Below are 18,789 nucleotides of genomic sequence, written 5' to 3'. Positions count from 1 at the left end.
CAGGGCAAATGATACAGTGCTTCTGCACCATGATTCAGATGTCACCTGTCTGACCCTCTCAGGCCATTCCCAGGGATTTTTTGATACCTTAAAGCTTACAGTGCAGCTGAGCAGGAGGATTTCAGGGCTGCAATTTTAGACTGCAGTGTCTTAATCCCATTTCAAGCACTTAAATGCTTTTGATAGAGATACTAATATGACAGAGGAGAAAAGAGAGAAGAAAGCTGCTAGACAAGTACTTGAATACAGATCCCAGGAGAGAGAGTGTTCCTTTTTCTCTTGCTTCATTAGTTGTGCACTAGGTACTGGTTTTATTATGTAGTTACCTATTAAAAAAATGTCACACTGTTCAGCAACAGCACTAATTACCAGCATAACCACATGACCACTCTGGTCTAATGATAGTCCTAAGCCCATGTTATCTTTTAATAGCTAAGCTGATTAAACTAGCACAGAGGAAAAACAAGTTAGAGAAATTACCTTCATGGTACTTCTCCTAGGGAAATTAAGGTGCTTTTCAAGCGTGCAAAGTGCATATATTGTGTCATTTCCCAACCAGCCATGATACAGCTGCCTGGTAACTGCTGAGTTTCTGTGAAATGGTAGCAAGGGACCAAAGGAGATGATAGAAACAGGCTGGATTACCCAGGCAAACTTGTGAACACAGTCATCTAATCAGGTGCATGTCATAAGCAGCAGTCACAGGCTATTTTTGCTTTAAGCTTTTCCTTTCTCTTTTCTTTCTTTGCCTTCAACTCCACCATGAAAAAGGGTGTATCATTCCCCCAAACTGGTCAAGATGAAAACTTGTACATAGCTTAAGTACTGCAACCTTGAAATACAGAGCCAAACTGGTTTTAACCTGTTGTTCCATTGGGTAGGAAACAACAAAGGAAGATGTTTCCCTGTCTCAGTGCCGGGAAGGACCAGTATGATCAGCTGACCCATCTTTTGAGAACTCCAATGACTAAATGAGCAAAAAAAAAAAAAAAAAAACAAGGTGGAAAAATAACCTTCACAGTACTTCAAGGAAAATTTAGATGCTTTATCTCAGCCCCATTCTCTTTGATCTGTCCTGACCTGCTGCCCTCTTGGTGTGGAATACGTATGCAAAGATGAGGAGTGCCTGTCAAAGGGATTAGGCTCCTAAAAAGTCTGAGTAAGTGCAATTACCTCGGCAGGTAGTTCCCATCTCTAAGATAGGAAACGCCTTGCAGAGATCTCAAGACCCACTTGACAATCCTTTTTAAGCCTTTTTAAATTAGGAACGTGGCACAGGCACACTGAGGATGCCATATCCAGGCTGAAGAGAGCTTGAACTAACCTTAGGATGGGTCAAGACAGATGTCAGAATGCAAGGGTAGTTCTTCAGCCCCTGCCTGAGAACAAATATCTTCAAACTCAATTGATCTCACCAAGGACTTGACTAGCAAATGTGTAACACTCCCTGAGTTCCCCTCCAAGTCTGGATTTTAGATAGCTGATTTAATTCATCGTGTTTGAGGATTCTATCTGACAGGTTCTTTCCAAAAAGTTATTTTACTGTTGGTGTGAAAGAAATAGGACATCAATGAAGAGTTCTTAAACTGTGCTTAGACCATCCCACACCAGAGAGCTCTGAAGAGTGCCTGGTAACTGTGATACCCCAAACAGATAAGCCCCCACCCATATGTTTTCTGCAGCATTTTAAGTATTTCAGAAGTTTCTCATTAAGGCATTTAAAAATCAATAAAAGTTCAGAAATATTCTGTTTTCTGAACAAATTATACAAAATAATAAGAGTCCATTGTTTTTTTAGTACCTGAAAGATCTTTTGTGTTTCAATGAATCCAATAGCTTTTATTCTTGCTGTCAGGAGTGATCATTATGTCATTATGTGCTAGGGCTGATTTTACATCCATCATTTTTTTTTTAAAATAAATTAGAGAATATAAATACTTAATGACTCTACCCTGACCTGACTGGAGAAACCCACCTAATTTCCTGTATCTGATCTCCTTCTCATCCCATCTGTCCTGACCTTCTTGCCCTCACAGCATGCGATTAGGTTCCTGAAAAGTGTAGGTGATTGCAATTAGCTGTTCCTGTAATTTCAACATCTGAGGAAGGGATTGCCTTGCAGAGACCACCTGACCTGCTTCAGTCATGCTCTGGAAACTTTTCATGCTAAGAGAGACACAGGCACACTGAGGACCACAAGCTCAGAAGTGTCTTTTTTACAAGGACTCACAAAGGCATCAATCAGAGCTAGTACTTAGCCTTGAGAGTCTAGGGCTAAATAATGTCCATAAGGCTGCTAAAAAAAACCTGGAACATCTGTCCAAGCCTTGCACATGGATAATAACATAAATTCTGCTTTTATTTGGTTTTTCATTACATTTTTTTCATTAGCCCCTCCTCTTGTGTGATTGTATATACGTTTATGTGTGTAAAAATATATTTTTAAAATTAGTCTCAATTAATAGCACTGTATGGTGTGTTAGAAGAGCTGTGTGTGTACTTGGAGGATTTCTGACAGGCTTCTAAGGCTCATTCCTTGCTGTATTACTCGGCTTTGTTTGTGCATTGAGGTAGTGTCGATTTTCAATCACCCCCCCGAGGCAGAAATAGGTGACCTACTTTTCAGCCCTGGACATCTGCTAATGTAGCCGTCCCTCCCTCTGTCCTTTAACCCCTTCTTCCCTCCCTCCCTCTCTGCAGAGCACATGGTCCCCTCCAGGACCTGTGGCTGTCCTGCAGGCTCCTTTAGGACCGTGGGGATGGCTCTGCAGCAACAGGCAGACAATGGAGGAGGCATTGCTGGGGCAGGACTGCATACACAACATCAAAGAGAGCTGCAGTTCTGCCTCTGTGCTACAGAAAGTCAGCTCAACAGCATCCCAAAAGCATCCAGGCCCAGGTACCAGCTGAAAAGTCCCAGGACACCACACCTCCTTCTCACAGCCACCCAACCACTTCAAGGCTGACCAAAAGTTAAAGCATGTTATGGTGTCTCCATTGGGAATGTTCCCTTTCACAGAGGCAGTGGTTCCTCCCAGGGGCCTCCTCTGTTATCACTGCACTTATGAAGCAGATATTGGGTGTTGCCCGGTAATCTGCTTCACCAGCAGTTTTGCTGTCCTGGCTAGACCCTTCCTTGCCCCGTGTTAGGAACTTTCAGCTGGAGGCAGCAGGGGTATTTGCTTGCACTGTGGCTGTGTTAGGCAGGGCCAATTGCGTGCTTTGGCTCTGGATGGAAGGCAGTAATCTGCAGGGTTGTCCAGGCTCTGGCCTTGCTGGCCCACAGCATTTGCAGAATTGCAGATCAGCAGTGACAAAGGATGTGGAAAAGGCTGTGCTACTTAATGCCTTCTTTGCCTCAGTCTTTAATAACAAGATCAGTTGTTCTCCAGGTACCCAGCCCTCTGAGCTGGCAGAGATGGGGAGCAGAATGAAGCCCTCATAATTCAGGAGAGCAGATCAATGACCTGCTACACACCTAGACATACACAAGGCTATTAGCCCTGATAGGATCCACCCAAGGGCACTGAGGGAGCTGCTGGAAGAGTTTGCCAAGCCACTTCCAACCAACCATTTGCCAGCTGTCCTGGTGAACCAGGGGGCTCCCAGCTGACTGCAGTCAGCAACTGGGATGCCCAGATAGAGAAGGTTGGAAGGAGGATCTGGGAAACTACATGAACCAGCAGTGCCCAGGTGGCCAAGAAGGCCAATGGCATCCTTGGCCACCAGAAACAGTGTGGTTAGCAGGACTAGGGAAAGGATCTGTACTCGGCACTGGTGAGGTCACAATTTGAATCCTGAGTTCAGTTTTGGGCCCCTCACTGCAGGAAAGACATTGAGGCACTGGAGTGAGTCCAGAGAAGGGTGACAAAGCTGGAGAAGGGTCTGGAACACAAGTCTTCTGAGGAGCAGCTGAGGGGGAGAAAGCAGCTGAGCCTGGAGAAAGGAGGCTCAAGAGGATCTTATCAGTCTAGAGAGGTTGTCACAAGGTGGGAGTTGATGTCTTCTCCCAAGTAACAAGTGACAGAACAAGAGGAAACTGCTTCAAGCTGCAACCGGGAAGGTTTAGACTGAATGTTGGGAAAAATGTCTTCACTGACAGAGTGAAGGCATTGGAACAAGCTGCCCAGGCAAGGGCTGGAATCACCATCCCTGGAAGAGGTCAGAAGGCCTGTGGATGCAGCAGTTTGGGATAAGGTTTAGTGGTGAACACAGTAGTTCTGTGCTAATGGTTAAAGTCTATTACTTGCAGATCATTTCCAACCTTAATGATTCTATGATTCTAAGAGTGCAGGGTTGCCAGGTGATTTTTGTATGGTGGCCAAGATGAGACTCTAACCTGTGGCACCCAGGACTTTTGATTGGTTTTGCAATGCAAATACATTTCCAGTTTGGCTAGTTGATGCACTGGCTTTATTGACTATCCATGTCTCCCTTCTGACAAACAGCAGGTGGCATGTTTTGATCAAGAATATAATTGCTCTGTCAGACTCTGGCAGGGCAGGGGAAGATGCACAGTGATTGGGGAAAAAATAATGCAGTGGAGATGCCCTTTCACTAATTTTTTCACCTTAACTTCGAGCTGTCACAAAACAGATCCATTCTCCTGGGGCAGTCCTACCTCTTCTTGCTAGTGATGGTCCTACAGGAGGGGAAGTGAGTGCTTCCCCTTGCAGCAGCCCAGATGAGGGTGCTCAGGCACCTCAGCCTGTGGCAGGGACTGAGAATATAATATGCCCATGCTGACACACTGCTGCAGCATTTTAGACATTTGGTGAAGTTCAGTGGTGCAAGCCCACACAATGTACGGAAGGAATTCACAGCGGGGCCAGGAGTAGACACTGAGTTCTAACTACTCACATGTTCTCATTTAGGTCATCAGCTGCTGAAATCCCATATGCCTCATGTACAGGGTGTGAGTTGACAGATATTTCAAACTTCTGATCTCCCGTGCAAGGAGGAGGAATGCTCCAGGTATTTCATCAACTACAGAGAGAAAGGCCACCCAAAATAAATCTCTGCCCTCTGGAGAGGAAAAGCAAAGCAGTTCTAGAAGTTTGATCTCATTCTTGTTGAATTAAACTCTGAACTTCTGCCACTGATATATAGCACAGTTTGGAGCAGGCTTTGCTTGGACACCTTATTTGCAAGCACCCAGCCCTGAGCCTGGCTCTTTCCAGCTCTGCCAGCCCCTGCAGCAGCCTTGGGACCCTAGAGAACCATTCTTGTGTCCCTGAGGTTTGATCTGCCCCCAGAACAAAGGCTTCACAAAGGACAGGAGGCTCAGCACAGCCATTTAAGCCTGTGGCATGGAGCAAAGCTCAAAGAAGGGACAGTACAGAAGTGATGAACAGGGAATAAGTGTACATTTTTTACATGAGAATCTGGCTTGGCATATTTCCTGGGGTTGATTTCAATTCAACAGAGTCAAGAATAGTTAATTCGTCAGGGTTCCCAAGCACTCATATCTAAGCATATGTAGAAATCATAAATATCTATCTAGAGAGATATAATACACATAGCAATTTTATAAACATAACTTCCAAAGAGGGACAGTACAGAAGTGAGGGACAGGGAAGAAAATGTGTGTGTCTATATGTGTATAGACAAATCGCTATTTTCAGCAACACCTAAAGGATCAGTTGTCAGAACTTTTTAACACCAAGCAGAGATGCATCATTGCTGGGTGTCTTTCCTTTCAGAAGTAAACACTGGCTGTTCTAGCCCAAAGGACCAGGATGTCTGTGCACAGGTTGGGCACTGGCATATTTTTTATTAGAGAAAAGTTATTTCTTGTTCTCTCCCAAACTTGCCCTAAACCAGGACAAAGACAAAACAGTCTACATGAGAGAAATTATTTCCACCTACTGTCAAACAACACTGAGTCAGCAAACAAAAGTAGCTCCAAGGGTCTGCACTTACCCCATGGCTGGCAAGAAGAAAAGAGAAAATGACAGATATGCTGATGATTCCCTTTCCTGCTCTGCTTTTACCTGGTTTTGCTAAATCTTTGCTATGCCCTCGACAAATGCAGGTGTTTCTGCAAACAAGTGCTATAAGGACATTATTTTCTTTCTTTTTTCTCCCCCAGAAGGGAAGCTCTGGAGCCGTGTTAACTTTGGGAAATGAAGTTTGGTGAGCAACTGTTCAGAGCAGATGACTGTGCCACCTTGTGGCTTTGCTCAGTACTAAGCTCTGAAGTATTAATGTATACTTTAACATGGATGTGTCCCCATAAATGTCAGATGTGGCCAGGAGGATAAGGGCAGTAATTGTCCCGCTGTATTGGGCACTGGGGAGGCTGCATATAATTTGAGAGGTTCCAAAAATCAGAAGTGGTTGACATAAAAATGTGAGAGTAGAACATCCCTCACATCTCTCCAATTAAAATAAGTAAATAAATTTGAAAACACTAGTCCGCCTTCAAAATATACTGTAATTTAAAGTGCTTTAAACAACCTCAAATGACACAGAACATATGAAGGAAGTGAAAATTCCTTTAAAAATGACTGCCATTTACTTTTCTCTAGCCAGAAAAAAAAAAAAAAACCCTCTCAGCAAAATTGGAAGACATTGTTCTTTTGACATCTGCCCTCTCCCCCCACTTTTTTTTTTTTTTTTTTTTTTTGTGAACAAGCTGAAAAGCCGCCCTGTGCTTCTTCAGGTATTTCTTCCCCAACCTTAAATACACTCATGGCAATGAAATCCAATCCTCTGTTGTAAGACTGAGAAGATTTTGTCCCTACACCTGCTACTGTCTTTACAAGGCCAAACCTTTGAGAAATTCTTCTGGAACAAGACTGAAGATGGGGTTCTAAATGTTTGCTTGTTGGCTGCATCTCTAGAAATCCAGCAGGATCTGGAAATAAACTAGACTCTTCAAGTGCTCAGTTAACAAAACCTACCCTCAGTTCTAGATGGAAACAAGATACCAACTTGTAAAATGAGACAAAACACAGAATCTCTCACAAGGTCCAGTTTAGGACAGGATGCACATATTCCTCAATCTCATTCATCACCAATTCTTGATTTTTCAGCTCTGGTCCTCCAAGCAAGTTTACAAGTAAAGACAAGTGTGTTCTCATTCTGCTTTCATTTGACTTGTGCTGCTTCATCCTGTACAGATACAGCAGTCAGCTTTCTACATTTTAGATTCTTAAACTTGGCACTTCCCTGAACCCTGTTTAATTCTTCCTGAGTTTGTTCACACGCAGCATTCATTCCCCAGGTAACATTGTTCCCAGGAACCCCGTGTAACAAAAAGGTCCTCTTACCACTTGCTTACCTTGCCTCTAACTTTAGACTTCAGTGTTTCATGGATAGAGCAACCAAACTGCAGAGGAAAGGGGTGAGAATGAGGACTGAAATCCATTAAATACTCACATACCTGCCAGGATTACTTATTAACCTTCCTGTAAGGGCTAAGCTTATTATTCATGTTGAGAAATGTAAAACACCTGGGATTCAGTTTATTGCTGGCTCCTGTAGCATATCAGGCACTAACAAGAAGGAATGGGAACTGAATGGGAAGGGAACTTTTTTTCCTTTTTCTGTTTTTCCCTTACTTCTTTTCCAGTTAGGGAAAAGTGTGGCAGGCAGAAGAAAGCCTTCCATCATCATAGGCGAGCATTGTGCATGTAAATCACCCCCTCTTTGTTCACTTTTTTACACTTTTGTTACACTATTGTTGCTGTCTTGGTGGGGGCACTGGCTTGGAGAGTCCCATTCCTAAATCAGGACAACACCTCAGCTCATGAGCTTGCCTCTACCTGAGCATTTCTGTCTGGTCTGGATGCAGGGAATCCAGCTAATGAACACTTGCCACCCTGTTGTTCCCAGCACCTGGCTTTTGGTACAACCACCTACAACAGGAAAGAGAAGCTGAGGATATCAACCCTTCCAAATGCTGCAGGCTATGTATAGCATTGGAATTGACAAACCTTTGAAGCCTGATGCCCAATTCTGTTCTCATTTTTAGTGGCTGCCTGTGTACAATGACTACAGTAAAATAGGCATAAGCACTAAATCTGTATCCTTACAACCTAGAAGGAATTCAGATAGCTATGAGAGAAATTGCCTAAGAATTGTCCTAATTAAACCTGTAACAATAGCCTGGTAAGCCAAATTAAAATACAATGGAAAGCATTGTCCCTGTTCTCATGAATCTTTCTTATACCCCTCTAGGCCATGCCAAGTTCAGTAACAAACATTGCTCCCCAAGTAATAGATTGACAAAACTGTTGCTAGCCCTTAAATCAGATTTATTGCCAAAGTAGCTTTGCCTTTGGGAAACTGTAACAGAAGGCATTAACCCCAATTAGGACAAGCCCAGATCCTGTCTTTGCAGGCTGTCCAGAATATATGTAAACTGTTGATATTTTTCTATTCCAAAAGCCACTCCAGCTTCAAGCCTATTTACTATTCATGTTAATTACAGACAAGGGACTAGTCTCTAATTGCACAAGGAAATTCAAGACGTTATCCTGCCTTTGCCATGCCTCTTCCAGCTGTTGTGTTCTGTGAAGAATCCATCAAAACATAAACTGGGCAGACCCAAGTAAATTCCTTGTCCTAATCTTCACTGTGGCTGTGATCTTAGCCAGCTGATCTGGCAATACTCCTTGCAGTTACAATCCTCCCTTCATTTCTTCAATATGCTCAGAGTCCAGCAATTAGCCTGGCTCATCAAGCCTCCACTTCTCAGATGCTACCTTTGTCTCCAGTCCTAATTATAGACAAGTGTCTTTTTGTGATGCCTAAAACCACAACAGCATTGGCTCCTGTGCACACCAATCCTCTTTCTACCTGTGCTTTCTGAGCAGATTCCAGCAACCACCTGCCCTCCTCAGAGGAAGGCTGTGTGCTGTCAGCAGGGATGTGGGCAGCCTGCTGCAGCGCTGCTCCTGCAGAACCCACACAGCATGCGCTGCCTTCCCTGCTGCAGCACTGCTCCTGCAGAACCCACACAGCATGCGCTGCCTTCCTGCTGCAGCGCTGCTCCTGCAGAACCCACACAGCATGCGCTGCCTTCCTGCTGCAGCGCTGCTCCTGCAGAACCCACACAGCATTCGCTGCCTTCCTGCTGCAACGCTGCTCCTGCAGAACCCACACAGCATGCGCTGCCTTCCTGCTGCAGCGCTGCTCCTGCAGAACCCACACAGCATTCGCTGCCTTCCTGCTGCAGCGCTGCTCCTGCAGAACCCACACAGCATTCGCTGCCTTCCTGCTGCAGCGCTGCTCCTGCAGAACCCACACAGCATTCGCTGCCTTCCTGCTGCAGCGCTGCTCCTGCAGAACCCACACAGCATGCGCTGCCTTCCTGCTGCAGCGCTGCTCCTGCAGAACCCACACAGCATTCGCTGCCTTCCTGCTGCAGCGCTGCTCCTGCAGAACCCACACAGCATGCGCTGCCTTCCTGCTGCAGCGCTGCTCCTGCAGAACCCACACAGCATGCGCTGCCTTCCTGCTGCAGCGCTGCTCCTGCAGAACCCACACAGCATGCGCTGCCTTCCCTGCTGCAGCGCTGCTCCTGCAGAACCCACACAGCATGCGCTGCCTTCCCTCCACCCTGCTCTCTGCAGCACCACCCACGGCCTCAAAGGCTGCCCCACCATTCCCTAGCCTTTCACTCAAAGGGCAACCTGCATTAAACCCCTCAGAGCACAGGTGGGTGAAAAGCAACATATCTGTCCTAAAAAGCATTTGTTTCACACCAACTCCTCCCCATAAAACTCTACATGGGTTTTTGGCAGCGTGTGGGCACAGCTGGCTCACTGTGTTGGAGCTCATGTTGCCAGGTGGGCTCTCATGGTGCTGTGCTTTGCATTGTTGTAACACCCTGTGTTTTGGCTGCTCCTCAGCAGCGCTCCCACAGCACCAGTGCTGTCTCCAGCAGTAACTCCTCACCACTAGGTTGGGGGATGGCCAGGATCTTGGGAGGGGATGCCCCCCACACTGACCAAAGGGATATATTCTGTGTGACACAATGTCAGCTCAGCAATAAAAGCTTGGAGAAGGGAGGAGAAAGGAAGCGCATTAGTTACTTTGTCTTTTGGAGCAACCACCATGTGTATGGAGGCTTTGAGGCTGGCATAAACCATGGAAGGAGACCCATGGAGCTGAATAGGTCAGGACCAGGCTGTTCTTGAGCGCAGCTGTGAGCCACCCATGCTGTGGCAGAATGTATTTCAACCACTTTAGCCACTTCCTGGCACATCCAGACACGGTTATTCAGTTCAATCCTCAATGATGCTGCACTAAATCAGCCAAACACTTTGCTCTGCCCCACCACAGACAGTAACAGCTGGGGCAATTTCGTACAGATCAGGTGGATTTGGAATTGGACACTCTTCCCTGTGACCACAGGTACAGCCCTGGGAATGTATTCAGATTCTGTTCAGACAAATGATGTATCAGAGCTTTATTTCTCAATTACAACATTAAGAAATCTGTAAGCTGTGGGAGTGTAAGGTGGGAATATAAGCTCACCATTCAGACAGGTGAGCAAGCTTTTCTGGAGCAAAAAGAAAATACTGTGTCCTCTGGTTTCAAGGAACATCTGGGATTAAGGCACTGGAGGAGTCTGTATGCTGTATGCTAATACAGATATAAAAATATCTGTATTATTGTGTGTATCAGACACCTCCCTGCCACCAGCCAGTGTCAGACAGAGTCCACTCCAAGAGGACCTTGTGCATCTTACAGGAGAGAAAGCCTAGATCCAGCCAGGAGGTCCAGAAAGAAGAGTGGGGCTGTTCTGCTTCGTGTCATATGAAACCCTAAAAATCTTTCTGTACTTCTGGGTAATTTGGTCCAACTTTTCTGACACAATAGGATGATGGAAGGCCTGTTCCAGGCTGAGCAGAGCAGCAGAAGTTCAGAATTGTCATTTTCCTTCAAGCTACAAATCCATCCAAATCAGTGATGGTATAAATCACTAGGTGTAGGCTGTCATCATATGGCTGCTCCAGACTCCATTTCTATTAAAGCATTATTAGCAATGATAATGTGACTAAGAGGAAAAATCTTTCAACATTTTCTGGTTCAGTATAATGCAAAACCTGGAAGAAATTTGTAGGAAACAAGCAGGTCTCTGAATGTGTATGCTCTATTTTTTTCTCTAGCCTGGAAAAATCAGAAGGAACAGAACTGGACTTGACCATGACTGCTGATGACTGCTCAGGAACACTTCAGTCTGAGTCCCATCTAACTGGCATGCAGGGGAAGGGGTATCTCCACTAAAAATCATTTTGACTTCTAGGTTAAATCTCACAAATCTGAGACCACCAATATTGACTGCACAAATCAAGACAAAACTAGACTCAATAGAACTAGTTTTCAAGTATGTTCCCCATAAAAAAAAAAAGAGAAGTCACTATTTAAAATTTTACTTTGACATCCTATAGCATCCATTTAACAGATATAATAAAATTTAAAAAGAAACACACCAAATCTGGCCTAGTCAGAACAATTGAGATTGTTCCTATATAGTGTAACAATTTTTGTAACATCATGTTGCTGACAAACTTGTGGTAAGTTCTGTAGCTAACAGCTCTAATTCTAAAGGTGATTTGCTTTCCAGCTCTCACTGTTGTTGCACATTTTAAAATTAAAGCCAAGGAGACAGCACTGTCCTTATCTTAAACAGTCTCTAAAACAGTTGTGATACTGGCTGGTTGTCTCTACTCTAGGTGATGAAACAGCTTTGCTCATAAAACAGCTGCTAAGCATTTCTTTTTAAAGCATTTATTATAAAACAAAATCCACATAATCTATAGTACAAAAGCAGAGTCTGTTATCTGTACAAATATTTATACAAAATACCAGTTACTTCAAACAAGCCTTTGGTTTTGTTAACATAAAGAAACATTGCAGTTTCATGACCAGAAAATTGTTAACATACAATGGTCTGAAGTGATGACAGCCCCAAAGATTTTTTCACAACAGTATTACCAAGTCATTTGTGTGTTAGAAGGCCATGCTTGGAAAAATAATTGGTAAAGACTTTCCGTAACACAATAAAGATTTTATGGCGCCAACGAAAATTGTGACGTGCTGAAAACAGCATTAATTTAATCCCCAAACATGTAAATATCAGTTACTGGCATTATTTTTTAAATGCTATGTATTTTTGACAGGTATTGGGATGTCTGTTGAAATAGATATGAATATATAAATCAAAGTTAACTTTAACTTGAAAGAATGCATTTGAGAGAAACTCCAATATATTACAAATTCAAAACATGCATGCTCTAAAAAAACCTCCAAAATGGAAAACTTTCAGTTAGTCCCACTGACTGTTGTGGCTGTATGTATTTTAACTGAAGAGAACCCTAACAGTAATACAAAGCTTTGTTAAAACCAGCCGAGTACAATCTACATTTTCCCCCCAGTTTATATGTTAATCTGTTTAAAATACACAAGGCACTGAAATATTGGGTTTGGTTGTCTTTTGAGGTAAGAAATGCTACAAAATGATACACATATAAAGCTGTAATTATTAGGCTGTTTGCAGAATACACAATTTAATATAAATATAAAAAGATTATGTGTGGGTTATATAAAATTTCTTGGTACTCTTTGTATATTCCTGTACATTTACAATAGCAGCAATTGCCATACAAGTAGGTGAGTAGGAAAGCAGTCTGGGTTAGAGTTGTGTTTATGATACCCCCAGATTTCCACAGCTGTCCTCCTGCTTTCAACATTTGGTTTTACCTCCACAGGCTGATGAATTCCATGTACAACTACTTCCAGGCTGCAGGATCTCGGTACAAACCAAACAGGAATGTGGCTCCTTTTCTCAAGCAGCCAGCCAGGAATGCTGTCACCAGAGCGGCCCCATTCTTATCTACAGAAAGGTGCATCAGTGGGAGCACTCGCTTTCCAGAGGTGTCAATGGCGCTGAATTAGTCTGCCACCGGAGCTGTCAAACTTGCTTTTCTCCTCTGACAAGCCCTTCTAAGCACATCCTCTGCGTGTTTTTGTCGATATAAACCGACCCGTTTAGGAACTGTCATTGTGATCTTCTCTCCACCAGGATTCTGTGTTGGCTGGTGAGGACCCAGCCCTGGCTCCAGAGGTGGGCTGCACAGGGGCTGTGGTTCATGCTGGAACAGCCAGGATGTTGCAGCTTGTCACAGGTGGTTGGGAGCACTGCCAGCATGTCAGGACACGGCATTTTGAAGGATTTTGTTGTGGAATGCAGAAGACATATCAGACTGGTTTCCATCATTCCTATCAGCAGGCTTAACATTGACTTAAAATAAATTTTTCCTTTATTTCCTTACAGGGAGTATGATTTTATGTGAAAAAGCCCACAGCATAGCTGGCCAATCTCAAAATAAACAAATGAAAGAAAATCACCCTTTAGAAAATCTAGAGTAAGTTCTCAGGAAGGAGAGGCAGAAGACCTAACAGAGTTGAAAACATCTATGCCTATTAAATATTTATTTTCATGTGTAGTAAATACCTTAAGCTGTTTAGCTAAACTTACAACTTCTGTAGAAATGGATTTTTATATACAGTGGTGAACAGAAGGTGTTGCAGTACCTAAGGGAACAGCAGCAGAAACAGCAGACCCCTCTCTGAGTGTAGGATTCAGCCTTCCATGAATCTCTTATAGACAAGGCAAACTTACAAGGAGGATTCTACTTATAATTCACAATTGAGTCCCAACACACAACAACCACAAAATGACTGAGCTGGAAACAGTTATCTTTGACTGTGGCTTGTCTAAGGCTTTCTCCAAGCATGGACCTTTACAAAATCTCCTTCAGCACTGTAACAGCAAATATGCTGCTTCCAGTTCAGGGCTCTGTGCCAGGCATGGTACTAATTATTGGGAACATGCTTGCCTTCTGTTTTCATTTCCCAACACAGTTACTCATTTGGACTGACTCAACATAAACCCCAACAAAATTACAGAAGAGATCGGCTTCCAAAAATGCTTGAGGCCAACAGGACACACAACTTTAGTGATGTTTAACTGAGCACACTTGTGAAGTAGCACAACATGCTGGAGAGGCTCTGAGGAAGGGCAGCACAAGAGCCCTCCCAGCAAAGGGATCTGACCCTGCAGGCCACCAAGGAGTGACATCAGCCCACAGTTACCAGCTCTTACTTGAGTGCTCCTGCTTCCAAATCCATTTCCACTGCTGTGCACACAGCGTCAGAATGTCAAAAGCCCCAGAATCCAAAGGCACCAGTTGGCATAAAAATGGAGAGAACATCATGAGCCCTGGACCTTGCACATGACATTCTAGATACCAGGTGGAAAACAGATCTAGGGTAAACAAGCCTGGAGATTTCCAGAAAGCCCATCCTAGGTCTGTAAAACAGGTATTGAGGGAACAGGGAATTTTGTTGTTACTTTGAAAGGAATCAGAACTTTTAGGGAAGTGCCTGTACCTTTGCAAACCACAGAAATGAAGGCTTATTACTGAAAATCAATTCAATTTTTCCAAAAGAATTTTGTTTCCCACTCATTTCTGCCTTCCTCTTTAGAATATGCTGATAATGGCATAATCTCATTTTTAGACACAGAGCATTTTGTACTATAACACTATCCTGAAGAAATTATTATTTGTCATACATATGGATTTAGCTTAATCTTAGCCTAAGTGCACTCTAGTGATCTGTCCAGACAGAAGAAATCTGAGTAAGAAATCTAAGTAAGGCAGCTGGGATAGTACTCATGAAGTTTCCTTTGATTCATCCAGAACAAATTCACTATCTCTAGTTATTAAAATTTAAAGGTGCAGTGGCTATAGACCAGTATAGCTTGAGTGAAGCTATAATTTCAAAAACTGTTCCTTGAAATGAAGGAATCCTTGACTGTCAAAGATGATTACTTGTCAGTTTACCTTACAGCCTCACACTGCTGCTACACCTGCCCTGCAGATGGGACAAATTCTACAGGAGGCAGGACCCAAGTGGCTGCTGTCATGGCAGCACTGCAGGACAGGTAAGGGGCTCTCTGCTGGGCCATCTTTCCTTTACACCTAACACAGAACCAGCCATATCATCTGCCCATTACTGGCTGCTCTCCAGACACCATTCCTTATTACATCCTGAGCTGTTTCAAGTGCTAAAATGCAGTCACAATGGGCTTGGAAAGTAGTGGTTGAAAACACTGATTCAAGTACTCACAAGCTCACACAGGTAGCTGAATCACATGTACCCCCTCTGCAGGTTCCTAGGGTAGAACTCTTAAAATACTTCTGTCAGCTTTCTCACAGAAAACTTCTGAGTTATTAAAACCATGCTTAAGCCTCACCAAAAGGCAACTTTCCCCTCCACATCTCCTATTCATCCCTGAACTGCCAGAATTTCTCATATGCACTCTCTAATTCCCTGCATCCTACTCCCATCCTTATCTAGAAGAAAACAGCACCTATTTTCTACGTTTTAGCCTGAAAGTTCACAGGATGGAAACTACTAAGAACACAGTGGGGATATTCTGGAAAAAAGTAGTTCCTATTGCTCAGATTTTCTTCCTGGTCTTTTCTAACACCTGGAGTGCAGTATTCCTTTTAAAGTATATAGTCCACAGCAATCAAAAATAATATTTAGTATTTAAATGTTAAGATGCTAAATTTGTATACAAAGTTTTTTTTGGAAAAGGCTTTTAGTGTCAGTAATATGGAGCAGTGTATTGATTTTCATCACCAAAATTCAAGTGCCTCAGAGAAGGCAATTTCTCAGCAAATATCAGCAGCAAGAAGCTATGAATGTTCAACTAAAATAAAAATGTACACTTAATTCACCCAATCCAGCAAATGCTTCCTTCCTTCTTAAGACCTAAGCTCCAAAAGAATGTGACTCTTTAGGTAGTTCAGCTCTCAGTAAAAATGCTAATTTTCTTGAACTCGATTCCAATGTTTCTAATAGGATACAAATCTTCAGATGAAGTGGTTAGGATTCTAATAGTTACGGCTCTTAAAAAAGATCAGTGGTTTCATGAAAAAAAAATTGAGTAATTCTGCATTCATTCCTCTGTAATCACAGGAATAGAGGAAAATTAATGTGGTATATCTCTAAGCTAGAACTATGACATGAAACAACTAATGAATTCATTATAAATAGTGAATAGTTATCAAGCAGAAAATGATGTATGATATGAAATTGGACTACCAACTGCTGTAATGCAGAACAAATACTCTTTTATACAACTCATGTGGCACATAAAATATCCTGGGGATGTATATTCCTAATTTAGATAGTTGAAACATGACGACACGAGAATTGCTTTCTTTCACCAAACCATCAGTTCAGAGATTGGCTAAGTCACACCAAGAGTAACAAACTATGACCTTGCCCATCACAGCATAGTATAAAATTGCTAATGTTGATAGGGGATGAGGAAAGAACTCATTCTTCAACTCCATTTCTGTAATCTTCTCTATGAAAAAAAGCACATCCTCTTTGTGCTTAATCTCTCAAGTAAAAATTTAGACATGAAGGTAGTAAAAGCTACTTTAGGAGTTTTAGTAACACACCAGTGACAGCACAAATCCTATTCTTGAACTATGCAGACAGGAAGAACAGATCTGGACTAATAAATCTGAAAACACCAAGTGGATCAGAACACTGTGGTCCCAGCCCTTCCACCACCACAACAAAGACCTCTCTCCTGGAGTTATAGCGTTCCTCTGATGTGCTCTCAAATAACTTGCTAAAAAGACCCAAAGCCAAGTACAATTTTAGTTCAAACAAGAAAAAAATGTTCATTGTTGACATCAATATTAAAGCTGTTGAAGGCCCAACACATCTGTTACTGAGCAGCTGCAGAAACAGGTGCAAGTTTGCATATTCAGGACTTCCCTCAGATGTCCCAAGCAGGCACTCACATTATCATCACCAGTGCTGAATTTATAAAGTGCCATACAATACCCAATTCCTTTCTGATACAGAGAAAGAGCAATTAAAACAAAAATTTGTCTTCCAAATTTGAAAGAGAATAATTCTAGCTCCCCCATTCTCTAATTTTTTTGTAGGAATGGAAACAAGCACTTTGTTGATCTTGATGTCCTGAGCAGTTTGTACAAGTTAATCATTTTTATATCAACATGAATAGAAAAGTAATATTTGTCTTTTCTCTACCTATTTCTAAATCTGAATAGTGTGGCAAATTTTTATGAGATGGCTAAACTGATTTTTTGTTCTTTTGAGCTATGCAGATACCATTTTTCTACAAACACCAGTTGAAACTCAAACAACTTTCCTCATTTGAATACAAGTGACCATTTTGTTCCACTTTGGAAAATGAATATTAACAGATGAAGCAATTCTCTGATCAAGTCAGCACGGCTGAGCACCTCAGAAACCTGGCACAGTGATTACAGGACTTCTGAGGAAAAAGAAAACTTGCGCTGTGTTTTAAGAAGCAGCTGACCATTACAACTTCTTCCCAGACAGTCACCAAAGCTTCATAGGGAAGGATGAAGGAGCTTGGTTGCATCACTATTTAAATGGTGACTCTGAGCAAATCTGCAGTTTGTTGGGCCTTTCTCTTAGCTTAAATACCACTTCAAACTTGACCCTTGCTGTCACCCACAGGTCAGTACAACTGCTTCTGCTACCATCCACCCAGTCTGGCGGGGAACTGGTTGGGCCTAAACCAAGTTTTTTAGGACTGATCTTATTTAGCCTGAATCAGTTACAGAATTTGCCATGTGCAGAGTGCCTCTGCCATGAGGTAGGACGTGATGCCTGTGGGTTCAGTTAACCTGGAAGGTTTGGCCAAGAGAAGTGTTCTTTCAGGTCAATGCTGAGCAGATGGAGAGGGAGGTTTGAAATTCAGGTCTTGGCCCTCAAGCTCTGCTGGGAAGCTTCAGCTCATTTGCAAACAGGAGCATCTAAGGGTTGTGATCCTGCATGTTTTCTTCCACTGGTGGGGCAGGGATGATACGAACAATTGTATTTAAATGTTTTTTTTTTCTCTAGGAATAAGCCTGCATCTTTCTTTAAATGACCTTCCTCCCACAAGCCACTTAGTTTTCTTGTCTCACATTAACAAAAGAACTACATACACTTTTTGCTTGTAAAAACGTGGCTTAAAAATGCAGAAAGTTTCAACATTCCCTCCCCAAATCCTTTGGAGACTGAGTCATTTACATGACTTCAAAAAGGCAAATATGGCACAAAAGAATGGAAATTAAGTTAAAAAAATCAATTTTATAAATATTCTTCCTCTGTACAATTTTTCACAGCCCCACCCCTCCCACCCATTTTTATTCACATTTAGTTTTGTTTAATTCCCACCCAGATTTATTTTTAAATCATAAAATATATATTTTAAATCTGTTCATATTTTAAAATATTTACAGGAAAAGTTCCTTCTGTTGAGGTCATGAAGAGTCTGTACAAGGAGAGGGTGGAGGGGGGTAGAGGTGAAAATAGCTTCGTTCCGTGGCAGGAGACGGAGGGCAGCTCTCTTCTGCCGACATGTACTGACTGCGAGGTGTGGGAGGAGGGGGGTAAGGGTCTGAGTCTGAATTTAAATCTATGTAGTATTTGTTGGCCTTCCATCGACTCGTGGTGTAGTCACTGTCACAGACATCTGTGCTGCACGGGGTTGTGGGTGGAGCTATCCCTCGTATCAGGTACGGCCTGCAGGAAACCAAAAAAGACAAAAGCACATGCATTAGTTGCAATCTGGGGGGTAAAGAAGGAAAAAATAAAGAGATTGAACAGCTCTGTGTGTTCAGCCAAGATGCCTGCTCATTAATACTATGTGAGCCTTAATTCAGACTCTCAGAGAGATCCAACAAGTACCTGAACTTCTTG

General features: G+C 42.8%; 1 protein-coding gene across 1 annotated transcript in view; it reads right to left on the bottom strand.

The window, feature by feature from the left end:
• Nucleotides 1-18,257: 18,257 nt before the first annotated feature.
• The window catches only part of LRP5 (LDL receptor related protein 5), a 124,790-nt gene continuing 124,258 nt past the window's right edge, over nucleotides 18,258-18,789 (bottom strand). Inside the window, exon 23 of the mRNA XM_054275426.1 lies at nucleotides 18,258-18,612. Coding sequence (XP_054131401.1) covers nucleotides 18,351-18,612 — 262 coding nt within the window. The 3' untranslated portion in view covers nucleotides 18,258-18,350. The remainder of the gene's footprint in view (nucleotides 18,613-18,789) is intronic.

Source organism: Melozone crissalis, unplaced genomic scaffold (genome assembly GCF_028551555.1).
Source record: "Melozone crissalis strain CALT ecotype California unplaced genomic scaffold, PUWL_Pcris_2 ptg000018l_1, whole genome shotgun sequence".
Classification (NCBI taxonomy): Eukaryota; Metazoa; Chordata; class Aves; order Passeriformes; family Passerellidae; genus Melozone; species Melozone crissalis.
Note: the sequence above shows the minus strand (reverse complement) of the source record. Positions and strands in the feature narration are given on the sequence as shown.